We start from the raw sequence: 27,900 nt of genomic DNA on the forward strand, positions 1-27,900 counted from the left end.
AAGAAGGAAAAGTTTGGAGGAGACACCAGCCCATCATTGCTGGAACCATTTTTTATAGTGGGGGTGCTGATGATGGTAACCATGTATTTGGTGTCTGTTATTATTACGTCAAGCCAGGGGGTGCGGTAGCACCCCCAACACCTTTAGTTCCAGCACCACTGCAGCAGCCAGCATTTGCCCACTGCCCTCAGCACTTGGTCACATTTCTCCAGTCTAATATTGCTGCTTATCAGTGTTCCAGGGTTACACTGCAGCTGGCTCGACAGTCCTTCTGGGATTGAATTGGTTGTTGATCAAATAGAATAGTTGCAAATATAGCACCTGAATTTATGTCAGCCTATGTCTAAATTGCATGTATGCTGAGAATTTTGGGATATGCAAGAGTCATACTGCAGACACTGTCCTCAATCATTGAATGTCCTGCTGCTTTATATTTCTGGGGGTATATTTCTGCAGCATTGTGACAAAGTGGTTTCATTTCCCACACTCATTGCACCTTTGTCCATAGGCAAGGCATTTTCTTTCTGCCTTTCATGTTGCTTTTCAGAGACTATACACTAGACCATGATATCTGCATTCTCAGTCTGTCTCCGTTCTCATTCTTGGGTTCCATTAGCTTGAGCCTGTGTACTTGTTCTGCACTAGTGACAGTCACTGTTTTGATCTTTTCTCTGTTCACCAAGGGTGCCCTTGCTATTTGAAGGCATTTCTGTAGGGTTACATCTGTTTCTCTCCACAGACTCTCCTATAAGCTGAAACCACGTCTCAGAAAAGAGCCCATCTTTAATTAAGGAATCTTTAATGTTTCCAAAGTTGCATGTGGATGTCAGAGTTCTCAGCTTTGTAACTATTCCCTCTTCTGCTTCTTTGTTTTGGATACAACACAAACAATCCACACACATATACGCGCACGCGCGCACACACACACACACACACACTGCCCCCAGTCTCGTGCGCTCTACAGTCTTGTTCTGTCTGGGATCATAGTACTCATCAAACACCTTTATCAGCTGTTCTAATGCTTCCGACATTATTTCTGGCAACAGACTCACTCCTTGTCCTTTTCCCCCCAAATGAGAAATTTAAAAAATGTTACCTTCATTTTCGCATCTTTATCCCCCAAAGTCAGCTCTGTATACAGACTCAGTTCTTGTTTCCATGCTTGTGCAGAGCTTTTTGTCTGGAAATCCAGTATTCCCAGTGGTCTGAGTCCCTCCATGCTGCTTGTTTGCTCTGTTTCTAGCTGCTGCTTTATTTTCTTGTTAATCACACGCTCTTCCTTGCTGTGAGTCTTACTAACAGTATTGCCAACCTCAAATGATCAAAGATCATGAGTCACACCCCCAAAGTCATGAAACTGCCCCCCAAATCATGAGATTTTTTTTAAAGTGTTATATTGAGTTGTTTGGCTGGTCTTTTGAGTTTTGAACTCACCATCCAACCCCATGCAGGTGTGCAACAATTTGTGTTTCCCAAATTTATTAAGGTGATTTTGAACCCTGCTGCAGGAGCTCTCACCTCCACATCTGCCTGTCCCCCATCAATTCCACCCCACATCAGTTCAGACCCCCCCCATGTCTGCTCCTCCTGCAGCTCCTGGGGCTCATCAGATCCCTTTCCCAGGCTTGGGGAGGAAGGGCACTGCAGAGGGGTTGTTTTCTCCCGCTTTCAATATAGGGGAGGTAGCTCCAGAGATTATTCACCACCCTTTTCCCCTTCCCAGGCCAAGTGTTGCAGCAAGGGAGAGGGGAAGTGCTGTTGCTCACATGAGGGGAAGAGAGAAGAGGGAGTGGAGCTAACCTGAGCTTCTGGGCATTTTCTGCTTCCTCCTCCTCCTCCTCCTGTGAAAATGGTGTCAGCTGCTGGGGAGTAGGGGAGAGAATTCTGCCTGTTTTCTGTAGCAGCTTTGGTTGGCTGCTCTTCCCCAGGAGGTGGAACTGATGGGAAAGCAGCCAATCAGAGGGAGGTTTCCCTAGGCAGAGCTGAAATTTGAGAGAAAGCTGGAGTTTCTCACATCACCCTGAGACTGGCACTCATCCTGGCCAAACTTGCACGAGGTGCAAAGAAATCCTAGGAGTTGTCAATACTGCATTAGACTGACCGCTGCTACCATGTTTCCTGTACCACACATTGGCTAATAACATGAGAAGACTCCATGTTCTAAAACTAAACTGGGTCTTTATTAAGAGAACTATTTACAGAAGTGCTGCAACCACAGTGAGCATTCCAACCATGTGCTCACAGACTGACTTTCTGGTGCCTCTTCCAAACTCTTTCCTCCTGCAACCTTTTCTCTCCCCTCCAAATTGCATGTGGATTGCTATAGCTCTGAATGCCAAATCACTTAAGCATGCACATAACTTTAAAACACATGAGCCATACTGGCCACACAGGTCAGCAGCGACTCTCAAGCTGGACACCCATTAATATAAATGAGAGAAGGCTGCAGGCTGGGAAATCTCTGTGAGGGGTCAAGAGCTTTGGGGTATATTCTCCCACATCTGAAATAGCTCAAATCCAATGCCCTTCAGTGCACATTGCACAGCTTCTCATTTTCACCAGACATTTGAAAATGGTAGGAGGAAATGTAAGAGCAGGAATTGTTTGAGTGGGGAATGAGCTTTGTATTGGATTATCTTAAAGTGTGGCACATAGGATGTACTTTTAATTGATATCAAAGGTGCCTGAAATGTATGGATAGGCACCCATTTAAACATTTTTACATAGAAGTCAATGGGCGTAATTGTGTTTAAAATTTACATCCATGCTGAAGTGCTTGGACTACTGCGCTTGTGTTGTGACTGGAGCCTACATACTGATGCCAGGTGTGGGAAGGGTTGAAGGATCCTTGTGCCCTTCTCCCACAAATCCCTGTGCACCCATTGTGTAGACACAATCTAGCACTAAAGAGGTCTCTAGTTAAATACTTTGATAAAAGAATATTTCTTCTCTGTTTTGTCCCCAAGTTTTTATATAGACACCCACACATGATACAGACTGAAAATAAACAATATTCCTAAGGTTAACAGCTTATATATTTAATGGAAAGAATCTGATATACTTCTCACCATGCCTGGTTACTGTTTGCACTTCAGCCAGCTTGGACAATGAAACTAGATCACTCAGTTTCATTTCCTGGTTCTAATGTGCTAGCCCAATGTGTTTGGGTTTGGGTTCACAGTGCTACAGAATGTTTACTTTTTTAAAAAAAATTGACACTTTATTTTTGAAAAGTCATAGAGCATTCGTGTCATAATACATTTTGTAAGTGCCTCCTGCCCTCTTATTTCAGACCCAAAATAATTTGACTGTGTTGCTTTAATTAAATCTTATTTCACACATTCTTTATAAACAAGCTAGCACAAACACACTCACCCCACACATTTTTATTACGGGCATACCTCAGTCACCCTTTAAATCAGCTTCCCCAGTCCTCCTGCAAACTAAGAATCGTCCTCACCATAAAAACTCGCCATTTCCCTCAATAAATCTACTTCATATAAAAATCTTTTGCCTTCAGAATCTCATTTTTCATTTGTTTCATTAGCTTCCATCTCGGATATCTAAATTCCCTTTTATTACAGCTGGGAATTTTTATAATGTGCAAATTGAAATAATGATTGTATTGCAGCACTCTGCAAATGGTTTTCATTAAGCTTCCAGCTACTATTCCTTGCTCTGTTGGATATCTTTGTGTCAGGGTTACTTTATGCTGGACAGAAATTTGAACAATTTATATTGAACAGAATGACTAAAAATCCTACTAGATAACAACTTTTAAAATACATCGGCTGATGGAGCTTAATTGCAGGTTCTCCTCAAAATCAAAGTACTTTGGTTGCTTTAAACTTGACAATCATTTTAAAATGCAGAGAAACTGAATAGTTTTCTGGATTGTACATATTTTTAAAATAAAAATTATTATTTATCTCTACAAATTCTAAGTTAACAAGCACACCATGAGAAATATATTTAGAATTTTAAGAAAGCTCCTCCTGTTAAATTATAAGGTTTGGGTTTTCTGTTAATATAGTGACTAAATTCACATCCTACACTCAGTAGGAACCTCTGGTTAATTACAGTGACTTAAAATAATTCAGACACTGTTTGTATGGCGAGTGGTCATTTTGTTGACCAGACTCATCTTGCTGCTTTGAGGCTCACCATCACCTTTTTTAAACTGAGTTTACCAGAATATATGCCCACTACTCTTAGGGTCACCAGAAGTCTGAACGATCACATCAAGAATAAACTTAATTGCAAAGATGTATAGTTCTGTTGCTCTTTTTCCCTTTTGCACCCAAGCTTGTCTTCTGTGTCTGAAATTTACAGGAAAAAGAGAGGGGCTTGCTCCAACAAAAATCATCACTAGATTATGACCACAGCTGTATGGAAAATCCTTGATTTTACAAATACTGGCTATCAGCAATCAAAAACTCAAGCAAATTCAGTGGGCTTCTGGCAAAAGAAGAGTGTGTATAATTTCCCAAATAAATTGGCCATTTGTTTCAATGTAAGTTTTGGTACCATAATGCCTAGGGTAGAGGGTTGCCATTTTAAATGACTTCTCTGTTCTAATGATCAGTAGTTTTACATTCCAGATATTAATATTTCATATCAAAATCTTTTTTCCCTGCCTTACTAATGAATATGCTGCCAGTTTAGATGGCTGCACAATAAATCAGTCAAGATCCTACCAAAAAACCCCACCAACCCATAAACAGACATCTCACAGAAATCTACGGATACAATAAACTATCCAACTTCTATAGCACAATGATTTTCAGAGATCTGAGGAGAGAAATATAAAGAACATAGTTTCTGAATATTTTAGCAACATGGTTACTCCACTGAACATGTCTCCAAGACTGAGCACTTACCATTGGAGCGGTGAATACAGGTATGCTGGTTATCACTGAGGAAAAAACCCTCCTTGCATTGACACTCATAGCTGCCCATTGTGTTTACACAAATCTGTTGGCATCCTCCATTGTTATCCAGACACTCATCAACGTCTAGGGGAAAAAATGAGAATGTAATATCTACACGCAGAGTATATTTTTAAAATAGCAAGCATCAACCAAATGGCACTCTGTAAATCAGTCTAATGCAATTTACATTGGCACTATTACAGTTAATCCAAATTAATCCATTTAATTCTTTTTCTCACTTCACAGGTTTAAAGTTAACATTAAAAGAACTATGGGGGGGAGGAGGCATCCAGCTTAAGCCACTATGCATTCTGAGTTGCAAATTGATTTCCAAAGCACAATGAATGTTAACGTTCTAAAGAGCTGTGACCCCATCTGCCAAAAGTGGTGTTGTGCTCTGTCATTCCCTATCCACTTGGAAAGACATACTTTGGGCCTACAGTAATTTCTATCAGGGTAGCAGGCAAACACAAAGGGCATTATTGGGTGAAAAGAGTCTTTATAGAGTTCTGGTCTTGAACAGAACAGCATGCTTCAATTACTGAAGTCATAACCCCCTACTTTGTCCGTTTGTTTAATGTTGTTTAATGAAAGAAAGACTTCTTAAATCTAAATGTCCCATGTCTGTATTGTCATTTTAATAGGCAAACATATAAACCCACAAAGGCAGCATTAGCTACTGGCTGTTTTGAGGGTCCCCTCTCCCCTCCTCTGCCAACCCCCTTCCCCACCATTACCTCCCTTTGGCATTAAAACTGTTATACTGCTCTGTTTAACGGAGACATATGTTTTACCATTAGGAGAACACTGACACTAAACGATATACTCAGTGTATCTGACCTGTATTCAACCTTGCAAGCACTCTCATCTTTTGCTCATAAAAGATTGCAGAATATCCTTGTTCCGAAGTAACTCTTTGGACAATAGAGTCTCTGCCACCCAAGAAACTCACAATTTGTTCCTTTTGTGAGGCATTGCAAACAACCAACCAGTTATTCCACAGGAAGTGCCAACATTTCAGAAAGGGACAAAAACTATAAATGCCTCAGCAGGGTTGGCATAGCTACTGCAATAATTATTTCTTCAAGAAAGTCAAATGGTATATGAAATGACCAGACATGTTGCTTAGGCAGGTACACTGCATCCAGGAGATTTGAAATGCTAGAGAAACCTGATTGGTAATTAACGCTGCAATGCAGGGCTGGTTCAGCCATCACTACTGAGCCTGAAGACCTAAGACCATGGGGATCAACCTATGTGAGTGTGATGTTTACTGCTCAAGCTCCAGCACTATAAAGGATGGTAAATGCAGGCACAGAGCAGTGTAATGAGGATAACAAGCTCTAGAGAGTAAGAATGTCTCCTCCTTTATCCTGGACCAGGATGAGAACATGCAGCAAGTTTCCCCCGTCCTTTTTACCAGGAAACTATGAGGCACTATTCCCTCAAATTCCCCCCACAAACACCGCTTGCCCCTCAGCATTCTCAACATGTTATCACTTCCTCTTGTCCCTTTGGGAGACTGAACCCCTTTAGCAGACACATCAGAGCCATTTGAGGAGCACATTAGGAGAGACCATCTGAGCCATTCGAGTTGTGAGGGGAAGGAGCAGTCACATGACTTTGCAAGAGGCTACTTGTGTGAATGAATAGACCTTGCGGGCTGCAGCAATAGTAATGTTAATATTGACACAAATAGCCCTAATTCAGTCTTCAGGGTTTGGACTAAATTTCTTCAAAATTATACATTTGATTGTAGACTCGTCTCATCAGAAGATTAGCTTAATGCTAACTGGAGGGGAAAAAAAACCTCACTTGATCCATATACAAAAACATAATTTTGCAGAAAGTGAGACGTTTTCCAAGTGTTGCTGTCTATATTTTCACAAAACAACTTGAACAATTGCCTTTCCATTGTGATGAATAATTTGAAACCAATGCAATAATTTATCAACATGTTTATCAACAGTAAAATCTGATGATTTACCACTTCTGTAATGAGACTGCCCCATTTACCACCAACCGCTACCCTTTGTATTTTAGAGTTAACGTTAACACAGTTCAGACTCTGAAAACAACTGGAGAAATTTCTAATAGCAAAATGTTGTCAGTTACTTGCACCAAAATGATTAAAAAATAAAGACAAAGGAGAAGATTTGAGTGAAAGGGAGCAACTCAGCTCTAGAATATGCTTACTCCCATACTGTAGAAACCGCCCCAGCAAACTCTAAGAGTCTGATTGCCTTGTACACTGTATAGCATTGGTTTGTCTCTCTATTTCGGCCTTAGCCCTGCTAAGGGATCAGCTTGATTAGGGCTCATTGCATGACTGGGCCTTAGAGGACAATAACCATATCTCCTATTATCTACAGTGTCAAGCACAATCTTAGTTGGAGCTGTCCAATAACGTTCATCAAATAATGTAGTTGCTATGTGTAAGGGGTCACCAGTACAAAAGTTTGAGAACCACTGGATTAGACCTTGTGCATAGTTTGGATTGTGGGATGCGGTGGAGGAGCATGTGTGTGTGTCTGGTCATTACAGCTGATGGAATATTTTTTAGTAAAACCAACAAACATGCTTCTGGCTTTTCAATTAATTCATCTGCTAAACCTTTCAAAGCAGCCCACCTGTATTGCAACCATGGCTAATTCAGAGTAGTTACCATATGAAGATGGCACACCTGTTTCAGCCAGTGTCCCCAAGGGCCTCGCTTTGAAAAATAATTCTGATCAACCATACTTTTTCAACACACTCCAGGGAAAAAGCCAACAACCAAAGGACACCTATAAAGTCAATCCCATTTGAGACCAAAACCACAAGCTTGCAGTGGAAAGAAATGGAAACAAACTAGGTAGACTGATTGTCAAGGGATGCACATCCACTCCCACCCCATTCTTTTTCCTGGAGAATCTCTTCTCTGCCTTCTTTTTGTGTTTCTGCCTTATGGCAACATTATCATAAGTGTTTAAGTGACACAAAAATCAAAGTGAGTAAGTCCCATTGACTTTCAGTGAGAGTTAAGCTCCTAAGTACCTTTTGAAAATGGGACACCTAAGTCACTGAGGAACTTTTGGAAATTTTACTCAAACTTTTTCTTTAAAACTTTCGGAAGCTGTCTCTCAGAATGCTGCTTTTGTCACTGTAGCACTGTGCGGCAGAGAAATGGATTGCTGGTAGCAGTAGTGCAGGACTTCAAGATAGTTTAGCAAAACACAGTTCTAGGGGAGAGGGGTGCCTTTTAGCTTATAAGAGAAATGGGTAGAGATGTTTGAGCCTCAAAGTCAGTACATTCTGAACCTCTTTAGTCAGGAAGTTGGTCTGCAAATCTCCTGAGAAAAGGCCTTCCTGAGGTGGAAATACTGCGTATAGCTATCCTTGTAGTATTTTGATACTTGTATTTCTGTTATAAACTGGGAAGGGTAAAAGTGCACAAAATGTAACAGATAAATACATACGTACATATGGAACTCCTTAAAATTTAAAAAATGACTCAGATTCATGCCTGTTATTTCATCTGAATCATAGTTTTCCATTCCTAGAACTTAACCTAATTCTAATTTAGCAGTGGGGCTACTTATATATAGCATTGCTTTCCTCTTTCCACCTCCCTGTTCCACTCCTCAAGAGTGCACCAATGTTGTTGTGCAGTAGGCATCCTGGAAGATCTGATTTCAAGATGACATTGGGGGCACCAAGATTAAATCTGGAAGTGGCTGTGGGAGTTGAGCAAATGGCATTAGGTTAGATGTCTCAGACAGCAGCTCCAGCTGAAATGCTCATACAACAGGTGACAAGTTTGTCAAGGTAGGAGAGTGATGGATCACACCAGCTGATGTGGCTGTGAAAGAGCAAGAGGTTTGTAAGTAAAACATTGCTAGCCACATTTATTGGACCACCTTTAGATAATGAAAAGGTAGGTATTAGGAGCATGAATGAATAAGAAAAGGACATATCTGGTTGTGAATGTGCAATAAGCATATCTTCAGGATGAGAGGGAGTAGATCTCACAGAGATTTTAAGAGCATGGCCAAAATTTTCAAACATATGTACATAAAGCTAGACACCTGAAAAATCTGGCCTCTGGACTAAAAAAGGTAATGTGACAAAAGTGGAGAAGAAACATTGCATGAAAAGGAGAATGAAAACTGATGAGCTCAGCATTTAAACACCACAGTGATAGAAACTTTACACAAAGCATAGATCAGATCAACAGATAACATGCATCTTCAGAAGGTGGAAAAAAACTACAGCTGTGAATGCTTACTAAAATATCCCTTTAAAAACAGAAAGTATGAAAATTGCCATACCCTGCAAAAGCCAAACAAGTTTTGCAGAAAAAGGGAGAAATAAGAAACACTGATAATTGCATCAGCTGGCAACTCATTAGTAATCTGGTGATTCCATCTTTCATGGATCCTTCTAATTAGAAATAATTATTCTCAACATCAATTTACTTGCAATGGCTCTATGTGGGAACTTGTTTTTCATTTCTTTTTTTCAGTTTCTTTTAATGCTTTTCCTCTTCTTTTGGTGTGTGGAGGCAATTACATTTAGCTGAAAAGTTTGTCTACATAACACAAATTCTTTAGAAAAGAAAAATGTATTTACCCCTTCAAGGGTTTCTTTTATCTTAAAAGTGAAAACACATCTCTAAGATGGAGAATAAGTTGCACAAATGTATCAATTAACTGTATAGACTGTACATTCTTTGGCGCTATCTTTTTATTATGAAGGTGTACAGCCTCTAGCTCAATGGGAGCTTGATCCCATGATGTGTCAAACAGTATCCCATCTCCTATAAATAGTGTCATCTATTGAGCTTTAATTGTTGGTCTGCTCCACAGTCACTGATGTAACGTAATTGGATTTTCATTTGCTCTCTCAGTCTTTGATGGAAGCACTTGAATGTGGGAGCTTAAATTTCGCTTTCTGGGGCTGTTTGTACAAATACATTTGGATTTCTCAAATTTCCATAGAAAATAAAACACAGTAAGGCACAAGTGTGGCTGAAGCAGATGCCTTTGAAAAGCAATAACTTGAGGGAAGTTTTTAGTGGTATTTATCCAGTTCTAGTAATAAATCATCATCTCTATTCTAATCAACAAAAAACATCGCTTTTGGAGACTATAAATGCAGCCAGACTGTCTGCTCAGCATCCAAGGCTAAGATAACAAACCAGTTTTCCTGAATCGCTCCCAACCTGCTGTGCTAATATTTGGGTTATTCATTATGGTATTTTGTCCTTAAACTGGAACCCCAAGAAAACAATACAATAAGGAAAAAAATGTTTATATCCCCCACACTGCTTAAAAAAAAATCAAATATCTTTCCACTCTCTGCAAATGTAGCTGAAGCCTGTGTTCTGTCATAACAGGGAATAATTTCATTCCCTTCAAATAGATAGCTTAATATTGGCTTGTATGACGTCTGCCCATTTACTGAACAGAAATAAACTGCCTCAATGCTATTATGCCAACAGAGCACATAGGTCAAGTCTGCTGATGTCATTTGTTTCTTTCTTTCTTTCTCATAAACAATCAGGCACCACAATTTGCCCTTTTAAGACATCAAAACACTTTTCACAGCTTTTAGCATTTCCAAAATAAACACTAGACATTTTACTTGAAGCCTCTATATTCTTGTTAATCTCTCCTTTTTCATACACACACATACCCCTTGACAATACTGATTGAACGGAACATAATTCCCCAACAGCTTTTCAAAGTAAGTTAACTTGCTCCTTTCTACACACAATGTCCTTTACTACTATTTAGTAAAGGCCAATAGTCTCAAACCTGGGCATCCTTAAATTTAGGTTCCTAAATCTATATTAGAGGCCCACATATATGTAAATAAAAGGTAGCATATGCCTGCAGTTGCCATCGATTTCCATGGGATCTGGAGTGCCTAGTGCTTTTGCAAATGAGACTGCTTCTGTTCAGATGCCTAACTTTAGGCCCTAAGGTTTGAAAATATTGGCCAAACAGTAATCTGTAGACTAAATTATACCAGTAAGGTACAGTCATATGCTGGGCATGGAATCAGACCAACTCAAGGAAAGCTTAAGGAGGGATTGTGTGAGCTGCCCAGTCTTCATGTCAGGTCATCTTTTGTGATGGTCTTGCCTCCTTGCTATGTCCTTTGGGGCAACTGTTACCTCACACATACACAGAAAGCAGTTCCTATACTTCCTCATAGCTTCTGACTGCTTACACCTTTCTTACATCCTCCCCTAAAGCTCACCCATGCCAGGATCATGAACAATATGGCTATGTATGATTTCTCTACTGCCGACATCACTATATTCTGTCCATCTATATTCTGTACTTATCTTTCATATCAGGCCTATATTTGACATCAATAAGACTTCATTTTGAACAAAGTTAAACACAAATCTAAAGGCTTTGACAACAACTCTCTCTGACACAGATTCCCTAACTATAAAGTGGGTATAACAATACTTTGCTCAATCTTCTTATTTAAAATATTAAAAAAATAAATAACTAAAAACAGTCCCCTTCCCAATTTATCATTTTTGGGTGGATATTGAGAGTGTGCTCGGAGGGCTGGATGGTCTAGTGTTTACCACACCTAATATTCAGCTTCTTGCTTCGCTGACCTGGCAGAGATTCCTGGTTCCTGACCTTAGGCCAGGAATCTTCTGGCTTCCACTTGCATTTCGGCCTCAGCCCTTAAAGAGGTGTGGGAGGGAGACCTGGGCCCTCCCTCTCCACTGGGTCCCAGCCCAGGGCCCTGTGTGAAGCAACATTGACAGGGTCCTACAGTTTTGGAAGTGACCCTTATAGTCCAAAAGGCCTGTAGTGGCTCTCTTGGAGTAGTGCCCCCTTGTGGACCTTTTGTGGCATCCTGCCCCAGCCTCACGTCCCTCTGGGCGGGAATGGATGCAAGACTGGAAAGGGTGTAGACCCACAATGCCTTTACAGTCAAATAGTAAAATTCACTCACTGCTGGGTCATCCCCAGTCTCCTCAACATTCTCTCTCTGTCAGGGATGCAGTGCTTCTCACCCTGCAGCTCTTCTGGCAGTCAGGGTTGTAGTGGAGCTCCCCTCACATAGAGAGGCAGAGCTACCTCCCACCTCTTTGCCAGCCAGCCCTTAACTGAGCCAGGCTCCGTCCTTTTCTTCTGCCTCCTGGCCTGGCATTGACTGCAGGTATGGGAGAATGGGGGACAAGGCTAGCTGAGCCCAGATGCTCCTGCTCCATCACAGTGGGGTTTTCAAAAAACCTAATGTTATTAGTGCTCAGCTCCCAGTTCTGCTGTCAGGGTTATAGTACCGAAAAAGTCAGGACGGCCAGGACAGGGCTTTAAAAAGGGATTGTCCCAGACAAAATGAGACGTATGGTCACCGTAGTTTGGTGAAACTAAATTGAAACATTTTGTTTTGGATCAGTCAGACATCAATCTGTGTTTCCTTGAACTGTCACAAAGCCTCATGGAAGACATAGTTTAGGTGCAAAGTATCCATTTTCCTCTATGGGCCAGATGGGGGCCTGTTCCATAGAAGAGAATGTGGAGGTGAGGTACCTGAACTACCATTCCCATGAGGCACAATGGCAGCTCAGGCAAACACAGATTAATGGCAAACCAATCTAAAATGAAATTTTTATTCAGTTCAATAAAGTAAAATGGAATATTTCTATCAATCAGAATTTTTTTGGAACTTTTCCACACCAAAAAAAAATGTTTATTTTTACTTTTCATCCCATTCAGGATTAAAACAAGATTCAAAATACCTACCCTCTGGGGGGAAATTATGAAACTCCAATTTTCAACCAGCTCTAGTTATCATATTGGCAAAATCCAGTAGCAATGTTCAATATACCATGGAATGAGTTCTGAATGTGGAAAAACATTTTTTGCTGACAGAGGTGGAAGAGTCAATTGCCAGTTGTTGATAGTGGAAAGAACCTGTTTATGGATATCTTCAATTTACAAACTCTTAAAGGATTTTATTCCAAATAATCTGACTATCTAAGATATGGTCTGAAATATATGTGTTGGACTGCTTCCTTAATTTACATGTGTGTCAAATTTAGACACTATAAGTACTAAACAAATTATTTATTTCAGGTTTCAACAGAAGGATGATATACTGGAGATCCAGAGGACAAGTATATGCTTTTAAGCAAGTATGAAAAAGGTATTGACTATTCCCACAGATGAAGCAGCAGCATTGGTAATACCAAGCAGGAAGAGTGATGATGTTAATTGATATTGGGTTATCATAATCTTATAACAGACCAGCTGAATTTAGAAGCAGAGATTCTTAATGACTGGTCAATCGCAGCTGCATTGGAAGAATGTGGCTTTCGATGAAAGACATTTGGGATAGCATGGAAACCATTCCAACCAGGTTTTGTTAGCTATATAAGGAGCACTCTAAGGATTATACTTTAATGTGTTATATGCTCCTCTTCATTTCTGCAAAGGAAAGGGAGCAAAAAACCCCAGACAATATCCTTGCTGGGAAGTGGGAGTGAATGAGTGGGGAATGCTGCCTCCACAATAAACTACCTTGTTCCTGCCAACTTCACAAGCTCCACACCTGGGGAAGTAGTAGCCCAAGAACCCATTTTCTCACTCTGTGCAGGAACAATGCTGCATCCCAACAAAGCAAAGTTACGAAGTCCATGATTCTAAAATACATAGGGGGCCAGATCCTCACCCAGTGTAAATTGTCATAGGTACAATGGAAATATACCGATTTATGCCAGCGAAGGATCTAGTCCAGAATTTCCAGTCCCCTACATATCAATAACCTGCATAAGAGATTATTCAGGCTACAGGTTGTCTTAAAAAATAAAATCAAGACCTTTCAGGATAAAAGATACTACCTGCGTGTTAAGATTTTTTTTTTAAATGTAAAATGAGACACATCATTCACTTTAATTGTGCCCTCTGCTACACAGATACACGCTGCTAGAAATCTTGTTACAACTCCAACTAAGTGGCTTTTCCAGCTATTAAGACCTTAGAGAACATTTAATTAAAAAATGCCTCCATAGGTGTAAAACATTTAGATACTAATTATGTGTGTGTTGCATTACAAACTAAATGAACAAGTTTAGCTACCTGTAGTTCTTTCAAAGAGCAGTTGGTGTTGCTATGGTTGATATAATTGACGGTGTTGTCATCCACTCAGCAGCTAAAAGACATTACAGTAGCATCTGCATCATCCCCTCATGGAAAGTGCTAATGGATTTAATAGGGATGAAACCAATATGCGTATATAGAAATTGCTCTAAAACATCTGTAGAATTTAACAGAGATATCTTTCCTACCGGAATCTTGAATCCCATTTGATGAAATTCTATAGCAGGAATATAATTCTTTATTTAATTTTGTAGGACTTAAAAAAAAAACTAATTAAAAGGTAAGCATTTTCTATTATTATTGTAGGAATTTTCCACAAGTGATTGATTGTAAGGTAACAGATTTTAAACCGATAAAATATATTTTCTAAACCAAAACACATAATTAACTTGCAGAACTCATTGCCATGAGATACCACTGAGTCCAACAGTTTAGTAGATTTTAAACAATGGATTATGTGGATCATGAAAACATCCACAGTTACATTAGACAGGATGAAATATTTACAGGGGACATAAACCACATGTTTCCTGCATAAGCCAACCTCTAATTGGCAGCAGTTAAGAAGAAACACTCTATGGGCAGGTTATTCCATTATTGGATTTCTTATATCTTCCTCTGAAACATCTGATATTGGTTGTTTTCAGAGACTGAATACTCAACTAGATGAATCACTGTTCTGATCTGGCATTGGCAAATACTATGTTCTTATGTCTGATTGGCCACAGCCAGTTGCTGCCACATCACTCCTTGAAGTACCATCATGAAGATATCAAAGAGTAGTGATTTGGTGTGAACATGCTAACTCGAACTTGAGAACTAAAGCTGTGTGAAATTACAGTTGCCATTCACTGGAACCTTCTTACTTTTGGTTCATGTAAACTTGAACCCCTTCAGTTTTCCATTTGAAGTTTTGATTTCAAACTCACAAACTGAAACTTGGTCCAACCCCCCAATGTTCATGTGATTTCACATCACAGGAATGAGCTTTACATGCTTACAACATGCAATCATAAATAAACTTGTGAGACTGGGCCTAGAGTCACTCAAAATATTCCACTGAAATCAAGGGGAGTCTTTGCAGTAATTTTAAACCTTTGTACTTTATCACATCTTCCAAATGAAAATCTCAAAGCTTTTCGCAAACATAAATTAAGACTTGACACTCATAGGTAAGTATCACATTCATTTTAACACAGGAGAAAATTGAGTCAAAGAAGATAATGCCTTGACCTTGCAAGGGGTTGCATGCATAAGCACATACTGGATTGGGACCTAAGCGCTTAGCCTCTTGCAGGATCAAGTGCTAAATGACTTGTGCCCTCAGTCACAAAACAAGCCCCTGAAACAGAGAATTCAGATTATTCGACTCCCTAAGCTGTTCTCAGAGCACCGGGCCATTTCTTATTCTATAAATCAATAAAGGGATGTACAGCTCAATGTTGTCTGTCATATTAACACTTTTTATTGCATCTCTGCCTAGTTTTAGAAGCAGTTTCTCACTTACCTCTTCAACATAAATGAGAGACAGAGTTAAACAAATGAAGTTTTGCAATGCTTCTAAAGAGCATTAAAAAAAAGTTGAAATTCCCAGTTGAGTCTAAATATAGCAGCACGTAGATTTTATCATAGTGAATTAGAAGACTTTTTTCTTAATATAGAGCTGAAATGCTATACACAGTGTCATTAGTTTTCTTTTTCTAGTATTTATCTAACAATATATTATAGGTACTTTTATATTGCACAAAGTAAATAATAGAAAAGATTTTCAGTCCATATTTATACCATTTCAACCTTGAAAGAGTGTACATTTTTTCTTTTGTAAATAATAATGCTTGTGATGACAGTACATTAGGAATACTTTACAAAAATCAATTTAAACACATTTTTTGCAGTATCACAGACATTTTTAAAAATTCACACACATTTAAATAATTTGGTTATTTTATTTTTAAACCTGCTTTAAAACAGAAGAAAAACAGATGTAGAAGCCTTATTAGATCATGCATCTCCTATATTATATTTTTAATGTATACCACAACGTCCTGGAGTTTTGGAAAGGCACCCTTTGCTGTGGCATATTTATAAAACTGAAATCTTAATAAATAAATATCCACTTAACATTCTTCAGTGCTTTGTCCATTCTGTTTTAAATGACCCAAGCAAAGCTTCAAATACTTTGCTTAGGAGATTATTACACTGTCTAATCATTATAATTATAAAGACTTTTCCCCCCAGTGATATTCAGCCAAAATTTTCCTTAACTATGACAAAATGAAACAATGTCTCCTTGGTTCTCACCCTTATTCCCATATCTGCAAAGGGTTATCATATGCTCCCTCAGTTCTCATCTATATAGTAAGACTCCAGGAATGTGTGTGTATCACTCTGAAGGCTATTCTGTCTGTAGCATCAGTGTGAAGATATTGAAACAACTATTACTATGGTTGAGAGCTCTTTTTGCTCAGAATTTCACCAGATTCAATCATCACTGAGATTCACGGTTTGTTACCATCCAATCTCAGCCCTTTTGAGTTTAAGAATTACACCTGTGCAGTGTACAGATTCAGTAAGGCATGTATCTATGTCACAAGAAGGCCATTGTGATATCAAAGGCAACTCAACCAATCACGAACCTTACTTTACAGCTTATTTACATGCAATAATTTCATGGGTTGTATGAGGGAGACTGCACAGATGGTAAATTACTTGGTTACCCATGCACCCAACTGCCACCCACACAAATCTCCCAGCACAACTCCCCTAGACACAAATCAAGACAACCACCCACACAACATCACCACCAGCATAGGCCAGAGGTTCTCAAACTTTTTTTGCTGGGACCCCCTTTGAAAATATTTCAGGCTGTGATGACCCCCGCCCCCAAAAGAGACGACCTCCCCATACCATGCCACCCTTACTTCTCGCTGCTACTGGGAGCAGCACTGCCTTCAGAGCTGGGCACCCCGCCAGCAGCCGCTGTTCTCCAGCCACCCAGCTCTGAAAAGGCTCAGATTGTCAGCCCCGCGCATTGCTAACAGCCAGAGCCCCGGCATGCGCAGGGGCTGACAGCTCACAATCCCTCTGTAATAATCTCACAACCCCCAGTTTGAGAACCCCTGGTATAGGATATCACCAGGTCCAGCCATCAGTGGCCCTGGGAGAACCAGATGGAATGTTGGTGTCCAAGATTCTGTGGCAGTTGGTATGTGACAGTTGATCAGAGGAGGTGGAAGTAACAGGTACATGGGGTAACAAACAGGTGGTTATGCCTCCAGCCAGGGGCAGCTCTGAGCAAAAACTTTGGGAATCATGTACAAACAGCAACGTTGCTCGCTGCAACACAGCACAAGGAAACCAGAGCCCACATTTTCAGCTTTTTTACATACATGACTTTATGAATTACACTTGTGTGACAGCATGGGATTTCAGTTACTAGTTTATTTACAGTTATGTATATTAAGTTTCTTTCCAGATTTTCCATATATATCAATCTCTGCAGCCCCTTAATCATTTCTTTGTGTTCTTCTCCAAAGTCTTTCCAATTTTTTGAACCATCATTTTGGTCCTGCCAAGTCCATAAAATACAATTATTTCTTTTTAGATATTACCTGTAGTCTTCCAAATGCCATATTAAAAAGTGTTACCATAATTTTGTCCACATGTTTGTTTTGGTATCATTAAGCTAGAGAATTCCTCTCTTTTAGGGTAATGTTATATCATGTAATTGGATATGTTTCCATTGTGTAATGCATAGTGAGATACTGCCATTTCTTTGCATAGAAAGGGTCTGATCCAAAGCCCATTTATCAGTGGAAAGAACCCAACTGACTTCTGTAGGGTTTGGATTAGGCCCAAAGAGTTTTAGGCCCTGATCTTACAATATGCTCCAGTCCTTTATACCTGCACATAGTCCTACTGAAGTCAGTGGGACTCTACATGGGTGCACGAGTCCACTGTGTGCATCAAATTGCAAGAACAGGGCCCTACAGAGAGTGATAGAAACCAAGATTCTGGCCTGGGACCTGCTTAACAAGAGTATTGATTATCATATTTTACTTTTAGTGCTTGTCCATTTTAGGACTTGACTAAACAGAGTTAGTGAGCTGCAAGCTGGCGTGTAAATCTATAGTGCTCTAACTGCCATGTGGATCCTATGATCACACACTAGATGTTCTGCAGTTTGCTTTGATCTACTGCAATTTGAACTACAGAACTTTTGAAGTTCGTGAGTGTGGGCATGCTAGTTCACTGTAGATTTATGCCCCAGCTTGCTGTGCACTAATTCTTTGTTTAGACAAGCCCTTAGAAAAAAAAGTTACATTTTTTACTCTAATTACACTATACTTGCACTGCAATTACACTGTAGGATAATTAATAATTACTTTTTGATAATTACTACAAAAACCAGGATGTTAACACAAATACAACACAGTTACTACACTTGGATTCTAAAACTCCATGTATTAAATATGAAACCAAAGAGATAAGTATATGGTCGTATAGTTAAGCTCTGGTTATGTGAATTAGTGATAATTAGTTATCAGGAAACATAGCTAAAGCATAACTATATTCTAAATGCTATGTAACTACAGTGTAATTACAAGTACTGTATTATAAATCAAAATGAACAATAATTTATCAATCCACCCTTGCACACCCTTCCCTCTCCCAATCACCTGTGCCCTCCTTATTTCAGTGGATCCCACAAAAATAGCAGGTGCTCAAGTACTATAGTGATGCAGTTCAAAAGTACTTATATTGACAGAGACACCATTCTGTGTTTACATAAAGGCCACTCCAGGTATCCGATTACAACTTACTGGATCAACACATGTACAGTAGAGATATATCCCACCTTAAAGTTTCTCTCTAATTTAATGAGTGCCAAATACACATCAAAGAGCAGAATCTGGCTTCCAAATTACTGGCTCATGCTAACATACCGCAGAACTTATTTGTGAGTGGCAGTGTCAATGTAAGCCACTAACTTAGTTTGATCGACTGCCTCCTCTAGGGGAGTATTTAAAAATCAAATCACAGGAAGACTTGCAGAAATAAGAGGCAGAAATCAATTTTGCTGACATACAGCTTCTGGGTTCTTTATTTATGATAGGCTGAGATCATGCCTTTCTAGTTGTCATTGACCAAGATTTACTCCATAATTTTTATTATTTCCTCATATCTAACAACATTTACAATTGAGCTGACCCAAACTCACTCTTGTTTTGGTACCTTTTAAGTCTCAGCGGATGAAAAAAGCAAGCAGATAGTAAATTAACATGCAAAGAAAGATCTGTCACGTAAACACAGGAGGCAAAAGCTCAGGACTCAGAACCTATCTTCAATGAGCTTTAGATCAATGATCCACCAACTTCGATGGCTTTGGATCAGGCCTCTTAGAATCAGAATTCCTGGCTTTTTCTGTGTGAAACACTGGACAATAATCTAGGGACACTTTTTCAAAAGTGTCCTCTAACTTGGGCTTCCAAGCTTAACTACACTTAGGGCCCAAATTTTTCAAGGTGCTGACCACTTACAGCTCCAATTGATGTCCATGGGATTGCAGATCTGAAAAGTCAGGCTCCGGGTGGCTCAAGCTGGGCATTCAAACACTCAGGGATCCAGAAATTAGAGCTCTCTAACTTCTCTGCGTCTCAGTTTCCCATATGGTATGCAAAAATGGAGATAACAGTTCCTGCCATAGGTGCTGACACTGTGGGTGCTCCGGGGCTCAAGCATCAACCAAAAAAAATCCACAGGGCCAAATTAATCTTTTGTGTGCTCTGGTTCCTGGACTGTGGCCCCGCCTCCTGCTCTGCCCTGGCTCTGCCCAGAGGCCCCGCCCACACTTGGCCTCTTCCCCCTGAGGCCCCACCTACCACTCTGCCCTGAGTCCCTGCCCCTGCTCGGCCTCTTCCCTGCGAGGCCCTGCCCAAGCTCACACAGGGGAGGGGACAGAGAGGTGCACCCACCGGCAAAAACAAACGTCAGCACCTGTGGTTCCCACCCATGGGCTAATGGAGCATGCCTTTAAAAGAGACATTGTTCATAGGCCATAGATCTTTAGCCATGACAATTTCTTTGGACTTATGGGAAGGTCTTATGCCTCAGGGTGGGCAAACTACGGCCTGCGGGCCACATCCGGCCCACCAGCCATTTTAATCCGGCCTTTGAGCTCCTGCCGGGGAGTGGGGTCTGGGGCTTGCTCCGCTCTGGTGCTCCAGCCAGGGAGTAGGGTCGGGGGCTGCTCCAAATGGCTCCCAGAAGCAGCGGCATGTCCCCCTTCTGGCTCCTACGCATATAGGCAGCCAGGGGCCTCCACTCCACATGGTGCACCCACCCAAAGCACCACCTCCGCAGATCCCATTGGCTGGAAACCACACCCAATGGGAGCTGCAGGGGGCCTGGAGGGGGGACATGCTGCTGGTTCCGGAAGCCGCTTGAGGTAAGCGCCGCCCCGAGCCTGCACCCCTGACCAACCCACTGTGCCCCAACCCCCTACCCCGATCCCTTCCCACATTCCAAACCCCTCAGTCCCAGCCCGGAGCACCCTCCTACACCCCAAACCCCTCATCCCCAGCCTCACTCCAGAGCCTGCATCCCCAGCCAAAACCCTCATCCCAGCCCAGGGCCCCCTCCCACACCTTGAACTGCTCATTTCTGGCCCTACCCCGAAGCCTGCACCCCCAGCCAGAGCCCTCACCCCCTCCTGCACCCCAACCCCAATTTCATGAGCATTCATGACCCGCCATACAAATTTCCATACCCAGATGTGGCCCTGAGGCCAAAAAGTTTGCCCACCCCTGTCTTATGCCCTTTGACCAGAATCATGCTAACCAAGCCTGAGGTACTAAAGATGCCTCTCTTGGACTTGTTTTGTGAACTAGTACTTCTATTAATAGGGGCACAAACTGTTAACAAATGAAATGTGCTTGGACTATATAGGCCTCAGACCCCACAGGGCCACGGTCTGATCATTTTTTGACCAAGTCAAACCCGAGTGGCACTGTGTCTCTGTTTGCCAGATTGCAATGCAACTCACTCTAATTTGGAGGGGGGCTGGCTTATAGGATAGGGGTTCAAGCTGCTGGTGGGGGAGGGGTCACCTGAGCGGGAAAGAGGAGAGTCAGAGGTGTGTGTGGGCAAATCTATACTCCACCACGCTTCAAGTGGTACTTTGCAGTCCCTGATGGACTACACAAAATAAACTTTTCTAGACAAGCCAAAGACCTGATGTTTGTGAAGATTTGAATGAAGGGACTCCTGGAACTTTCCATGGTTACCACGTGGCCAGTAGTAAGAAGTGGATGAGGGAGAAAAAACCATAAAACTTAAAAACAGCCATGAGGGCAAGAAGAGGGCAGGAAGGGTAGCAACATCAAAATTAATCCTATAATTATAACACTACATTAAAGGGAGCTTTGAGGCTTAATTCATCAGTATTTGTATAACACAGAGATCCATGGATGGAAGATGTAGTAAAGGGGTTCTTAAACTGGGGGTCATGATCCCTAAGGGGGTCACAAAGTTATTATGTGGGGGGGTCGTGAGCTATCAGCCTCCACCCCAAACCCCACTTTGACTCCAGCATTTATAAAGGTGTTAAATATATTAAAAAGTGTTTTTAATTTATAAGGAGGGTCGCACTCAGAGGCTCTCTGTGTGAAAGGGATCCCCAGTACAAAAGTTTGAGAATCACTGGACTGTAGTACATGCGGATGACTATTGTTCATTATTAAATCCAGGTTTTGTGCATCTGAATACTAAAGGGATCAGTGCCTTAGATGTGTTTGTCATTGTAATAATTCATTTGAGGCAAAAATCTGAATAAAAGGGGACTAGTGACTGTTTTAAACTGATATAACACTATTAAAAGTAAAATTAATTCTCTGAACAAGTAGGAAGTTAGAAATATTTTGTAAAACATGATATGACTAGGAACTGCTACTTCTAATGTTAGGTTTTAAAAACAGGCTCAAAAGGTGCCTGTAAAATAAACATGCATTCACCTGTTTCCATGCAGAGAAACTTTCCATTTGTGTATAAAAATCAGTTACTTGTGCACTTTACTTCAATCTACAATGTGGATTTTTGCTGGTGCACCCATTGCAACTCATTTTGAAAGTCTGGCCTCCTCCTAGACCTCAAACAACTGCCAAACTCTGAAATTCTTATTCATGCAAAATGCTTGCTGTAAAAGAGTAAGGGCTTTAGTCGATAAAAGTGTGTGGTTTTGTATGTGTTTTAATAAAAATGAAGAGTTATGAAAATAAAGCCACTGGGTTTCTACATCCTCCTCTGACTGCCAAGAGGTTTCAATCAGATTTGCAACTATGAAAATCTTTAAAAGAATTTATGATTGATAACATCATTAAAGGCATATCTAGTGTATTAGAGGGTGACAGTACCAAATGGTCTGATTCCTACCCATCACCTAGGTTTAGCAAAGTAGGGGGAGGGCAGCTGGAGGAGGACCAAATGAATGGCCAATCATTCAGTTTCTCTTTAAAATATTTGTGTTTATGAAATGTACGAAGCTTTCCAAAAGTTGTTTAGTTTCACATTTTAAATGTTCAATGTTTTAATGGGAAAAAATCTATTTGAACTGTTGGGTAATATAAAGAAAAATAAACATCAGTAATAGAAGCATTCATTTGGAGTTCATTTGAGCAACATATTGCATGCAGCTGTCTGAAGAGAGAAGAAAAAATAAAGCTGAATCAAAAGTAAGGCACTGCTCTCTTTAACCATGCCAGTGATTATGGAAGCTTAATCAATTAGTGTTACAACTTGTCAACATTTCGCATCTGGGAGTATATGAAATGATTTCTTATATATTTGCAGCTCCCCTCCTGTTTTAGGTTCAGAGACAGATTTAGCCAACCCCATCCCCAGTTTACACATTCATCCCAAAAGTGCAGGATAGGAGGCATCAGTTAGGTTTTTCTTTCTAACTGAATTTTTAAAAAATTAAACTATAGTAACATTTGATAGACATGCCTGGTCTGTTAAATATGTGTATATAGAGATTTCATTCAATTTAATAAAATCACTAGAAATTACATGTGTTGCAATGATGGTCACTCTGTAATATGGTAACATCCTGCTAAACAGAAAGACCTGATGACTATATTCTGGTGTAGCTAATTGTTGCAATGATTGGTTTGTTTCTGATATTTACATGGCAAGAATTTGTAAACTTGTTAAAAAAACCCACAGTTTAAAAAAAATCAAATGATCCTTGACAGCAAAGGGAGGGCACTGAAGTGCTGAATGTGAAAAGTGCTGAACTGCCATTTTAAAGTTTTATATATATTATCCAATTGAAATTGCAGCATATCATCATTTGGGTTGGAATCAGGCCAGTACATTGGGGCTAGCATCCCAACATTTATGAAATGGGCCATTAGCTCTTAAATGACCGCAAGAAGTTAGGATCTTGGTTTTATGCCCTGCCCCAAAATGCATTTAGAGAGAGACATGACTTCTTTTGCTGTCCTGTTTCCAACCCAGGTAATAACATTCTGAAATGTCAATTCACTTCCTGTCCCAAAGTGTTGTGCAGTAAGACAGTATATTGTTAAAGATGGCTGCAGTGCAATAGGGGTGGAAGTAACCCCTGTAAAACCACTAATCCCTTATTCACATCCAAAGGTTGTTATGAGATGTAATTAAAGTTTACAAAACATTCAAATGAAAGATGCTTTAGGAGTACTATTTTTAACAACAACAGGATCATCAAGCTCACACTGTTCGCACATCAAGTTCACACTTAGGCTCAAATCCTCCAAGGTGTATCTGGTGTGGAGATCAGGTCGTCACTTAATCTTTGTGTGCCTCAGTTCCCTATCTATTAAAATGTAGAAAATAATACTTCCTTTCCTTACTGGGATGTCATGAGTATAAATCCATTAAGTTTTTGTGAAGTGCTTGGATAGTATAGCAAGTAACACCATACAGAAGACTATAACTAAAATAAATGTATAAATTAACATATTAAAATAAAAAATATTGTCTATATTATCTTGTGTCTTGTTTGATGGTGGTGAACACCTGTATGACACCTACTTAAGAAGGCTTATTGCCTAGAGATGTTATAAGGAAAAAAACTGCTCTATGAAATATAAACTAATCTTAACATGTTAAGGTAAATGCAATCTGGAAAACAGAAAGTGTTTTTGTAATAAAGCAACACTAACTCCTGTTAAAAAGGGAATGTTACAGATGATAGCTGGGGGTGGAGGTGGAGTCCAGAGAGATATGAATAACACGTTTATTGAGCTATGCAAAGGGCAAAATTAATTCCTGATACAATTCTGTTTTTACACCAGGAATAAATTTGACTCATGATAATTTCCCCAAATGTAGATTCAGTTTAGTTTGATTTGTACTAAGACAGTAATTTCAATTTTTTTGGAAAAAAAACAACTGAATGATATGTTCATAATTCTGCCTCCAGGAGAAGAACAATGCAATTTGGAGGTTTTTAAATGCAATCAATCCAAATAATGTTCCTCCATGTATAACCTGTACACATTGTTTTCTTTCCTTATTTTTTCATATGCAGATTAGCGATTGGGAAACAGACAACTTGGTACAGAGAAACATCAGCTTATCTATGAACCACTCTGGCCAAGAAATCTTGCAAAACAAGGCTCTCTCAGCTTCCAGTTTCAAATAGACAAAGCATTCTCCTCCACTTTCTGTTCTGAACTGTTGAATAGCTTTGGAATGGTTAGCTGTGGATTAGCAGTGAGAATTGCCCTTACTAAGGATTTTAGTCATTTTCCTGGCTGAATCTCAGGTCTATACCCCATTCTTATCCTCCTGGAACTATGCTGCTTTTAATGATGTTTGTCACATCTTCCTGCTTGGCTATTGTAACTGTCCTCCTCCTGGTGCTTCGCCTCTCTCTGATCATTTCTACTGCATCTGAATAGGTAGGTCCTCCTTCTCCACTCTCCATGGTAGTCCCTTTGGGCTCCATCTTTGACCCTCTCCTCTTACTTTACTCCCCTTCTTTAGGTACACACATCCATTCACACAATTTCAACCATCATCTTCATGCTGGTGATTGTCAAATCTGCCTTTTTACTCCTGACTCCTCTTCTTCCATCCAGTCCTGCTCTCAGCCTGAGATCTCCTCCCGTGTATCTTGTCAATTTAACACGGCAAAAACTGAACACCTGAACTTTTCTCTAAAATAGTCTCAGCTCACTGTATTCTCTACAGCACCTTTTTTCTCACTGAAGCCCAAAACCTAGAAGTCATTTTTGACTCCACAGAAAAAAGCAGAAACCATGTTTAGTGAAGATGAAGCATAGAGCTGAGTATCATCCATACAGTGGTGGCAATGCTTCCACCCAGTACATCTCACAGTCTCTCCTAGCAGCCTCAAATTCCTGTGGAGCAGGATACATGACCAGACTAAGTAAGCAGTGCCCTATAGTTGAGGGTCCCTGAGGAGATAGGGAAATTGGTCAGCACCACTATCTGGAATTTCTCAGATGCAAGATCTGGACTACAATAACACCACCTCATCCACCCCCAGCAGGGCACTGTAAGTGAGTCCTCAAACCTCATTGTCAGTGCCATGAAAGATTGCTATGAGATATAAAATCAGCACAAAGAACAGACTAACACAGTTGCTACTCTTAAAAAAAAAAATCAGCACAGACATGTTCCCAGAACACCATCATTAGAAGCTGACCATACTTTCTTCCTGCCTTTCATACAACACTCCAGTGAGGTAGGTAGGTAAATATTATTAACCCAATTTTATAGATTGGAAACCACAGAGCACAACAGTGACAGAGCCAGGATTAGACTGAAAAGCAAGAAAATCAATCTCTCTCTCTTCCCTGCTGATTCAAGTCATTCTCCATTTATCATCCTGGCTGCTACTCAGAATTCACAGACATTATGGTAGAAAGTAACAACAAATTCTAAAGTCTCCACAACAGCAGCAGTATAGAAATACAATCTTCCCCACACTCATGTTGCAACCTTAGTCTGAAATGGAAGAAGCCTTACATCACCAGTGCTTTAGCCACCTCACCACATGCTTAAATCATTGAAATCATGGCAAGAGCTCATGCAAAGATAGCAGTGTCTAGACACCATTGTGATGGTATATAACTGCTTTATCCACATAGCTACCAGCAGAGTGATCCATTAGACAATACAATTCCCCAAAGAAATCAGCAACTCTTCTAATCAAGATATAACAATAAATTAAGTGCTAAATTCTACCCATACAGGCCCATCATCTTTCAGAATATGATTCTAGGGACCTAATTTAGCAAAGCATTTAAGTTCACACTTAAGTCTATCCCTTCAGCAAAACACTTAATCTGGTGCTTAACTGTAAGTCCCACTGCTGATTATGGGCATTAATAACATGTCTAGTTGCTTTGCTGAACTGGGCCTGAGATCATATTCTGAATAAGTAGTTTTTAAGGGATAAATCCCACCCACTGAAGCTCATGCCAACTTCTCCTATAGATGTTACTGGAGCACTCTGCGTATCAAAAAACAGAATTTAATCTTAAAATTTATATTTACTATGGATGATTTATATATACTATGGCTATTAGGCATCAATTGAAAGGATGATCAATTATTTCAGGGCCTTGGCTAGAGGAAAAAGAGCAACTGAAAGTGACACTATGGCTAAAACTATGAACGACATGAAATAAAATTAATTTATCAATAAATCAATGGGGGGAAATAAAACTGAAAATAACATCTGGACAAGTGAGCTAATTGCTTTGAAGAAATAAGAGCAGTACTTCATATATGGAAGCAGAAAGCATATTTCATTACTGGTTTCAAATTAAGAATAAAGAAAGCTTATTGCAAGAGCCTAAACATTAGTCTTGTATCTACTGAATAGAATTTAGAATAATAATATTCAAAAAGAACTACTGCTATTTCAAGTGATTGCAATACTAAAAGCAGTTATTTTTAACAAGACAAGGATCTCATCATAGTTTGAATTCCCCATGGTGTCATTTCACATTATATTTGAGAAATTCCTCAATAAAAGTGTCAAATAGAGAGTGAGTTGAACTCCCCAGAGGACAGGTTTGGATATTTTCCAGTATAAATTTGTAGCCAAGAAATCTCATCCAAAAAAAAAAAAAAAGTTCACTTCATTAGAAAGAAAGAGAAAATGTTTAAATACGAACACAGAAGAAAACACTTAACCCATCAACCTCATCTTGTCTAATTAATTGAGAAAACTCCATCTTTGGCTGCATCTGAAGAAGATTGTAATCATTTTTCTACACTGACTATATTACAAAGACATGCAGTGGAGGCTTAGAAAGGAATGTGAACCTTGACAAGTAGGGATGGTTCAAAATTTTGCAGGGCCCTGTATGAAGCAAGAGATGTGGGGGTTATGATGTAGCTTTCTTCTCAACTGTGACTGGATTATATCCTCTGGTCAGTGGAGTTCTAGAAAAGTCAAGTGTAATCCCAGGAGTGCTACATAGTCACATGTTTAGTTTAGAGAATCACTGTTGATAAGTCTCTCATTAAAAATTGTAGAGCAAATGAACTACTATAGGGTGACCTCTGCCTTGTATCCAAGCATACAACTTCCAGTGATGTCAATGAAACTCTTATGGAAGGGTCCTATTGAATAAATACAGAAAGAAGAGGCCATGTTTAAACCAACCTCTGGAATTTTATAATAGCAATATAACTCTATTAAATTCCACAGGATGGTTTACTAATTCTGTAGAACTGAAATCATTGCATGTTGAATTCTATAGGATTTAGAATCCTGTTTCGTTTCTATAGAGACTTATTTATTTCATCCTGATCAAGTACTATATGGC

The 27,900-nt window shown here is 39.9% G+C and overlaps 1 protein-coding gene across 8 annotated transcripts in view; it reads right to left on the reverse strand.

Annotated features, from left to right (window-relative positions):
* The window catches only part of SCUBE1 (signal peptide, CUB domain and EGF like domain containing 1), a 328,071-nt gene that overhangs the window by 238,760 nt on the left and 61,411 nt on the right, over positions 1-27,900 (reverse strand). For 7 of the 8 annotated variants that reach the window (XM_045000217.1, XM_045000209.1, XM_045000200.1 and 4 more), the window contains exon 4: positions 4,881-5,015. In XM_045000217.1, the coding sequence (XP_044856152.1) occupies positions 4,881-5,015 (135 nt within the window). Of the gene's footprint in view, positions 1-1,096; positions 1,177-4,880; positions 5,016-27,900 lie in introns of those variants that run through there. The other variant, XM_045000226.1, reaches the window with a different exon arrangement.

Source organism: Mauremys mutica, chromosome 1 (assembly GCF_020497125.1).
Source record: "Mauremys mutica isolate MM-2020 ecotype Southern chromosome 1, ASM2049712v1, whole genome shotgun sequence".
NCBI classification, from domain to species: domain Eukaryota; kingdom Metazoa; phylum Chordata; order Testudines; family Geoemydidae; genus Mauremys; species Mauremys mutica.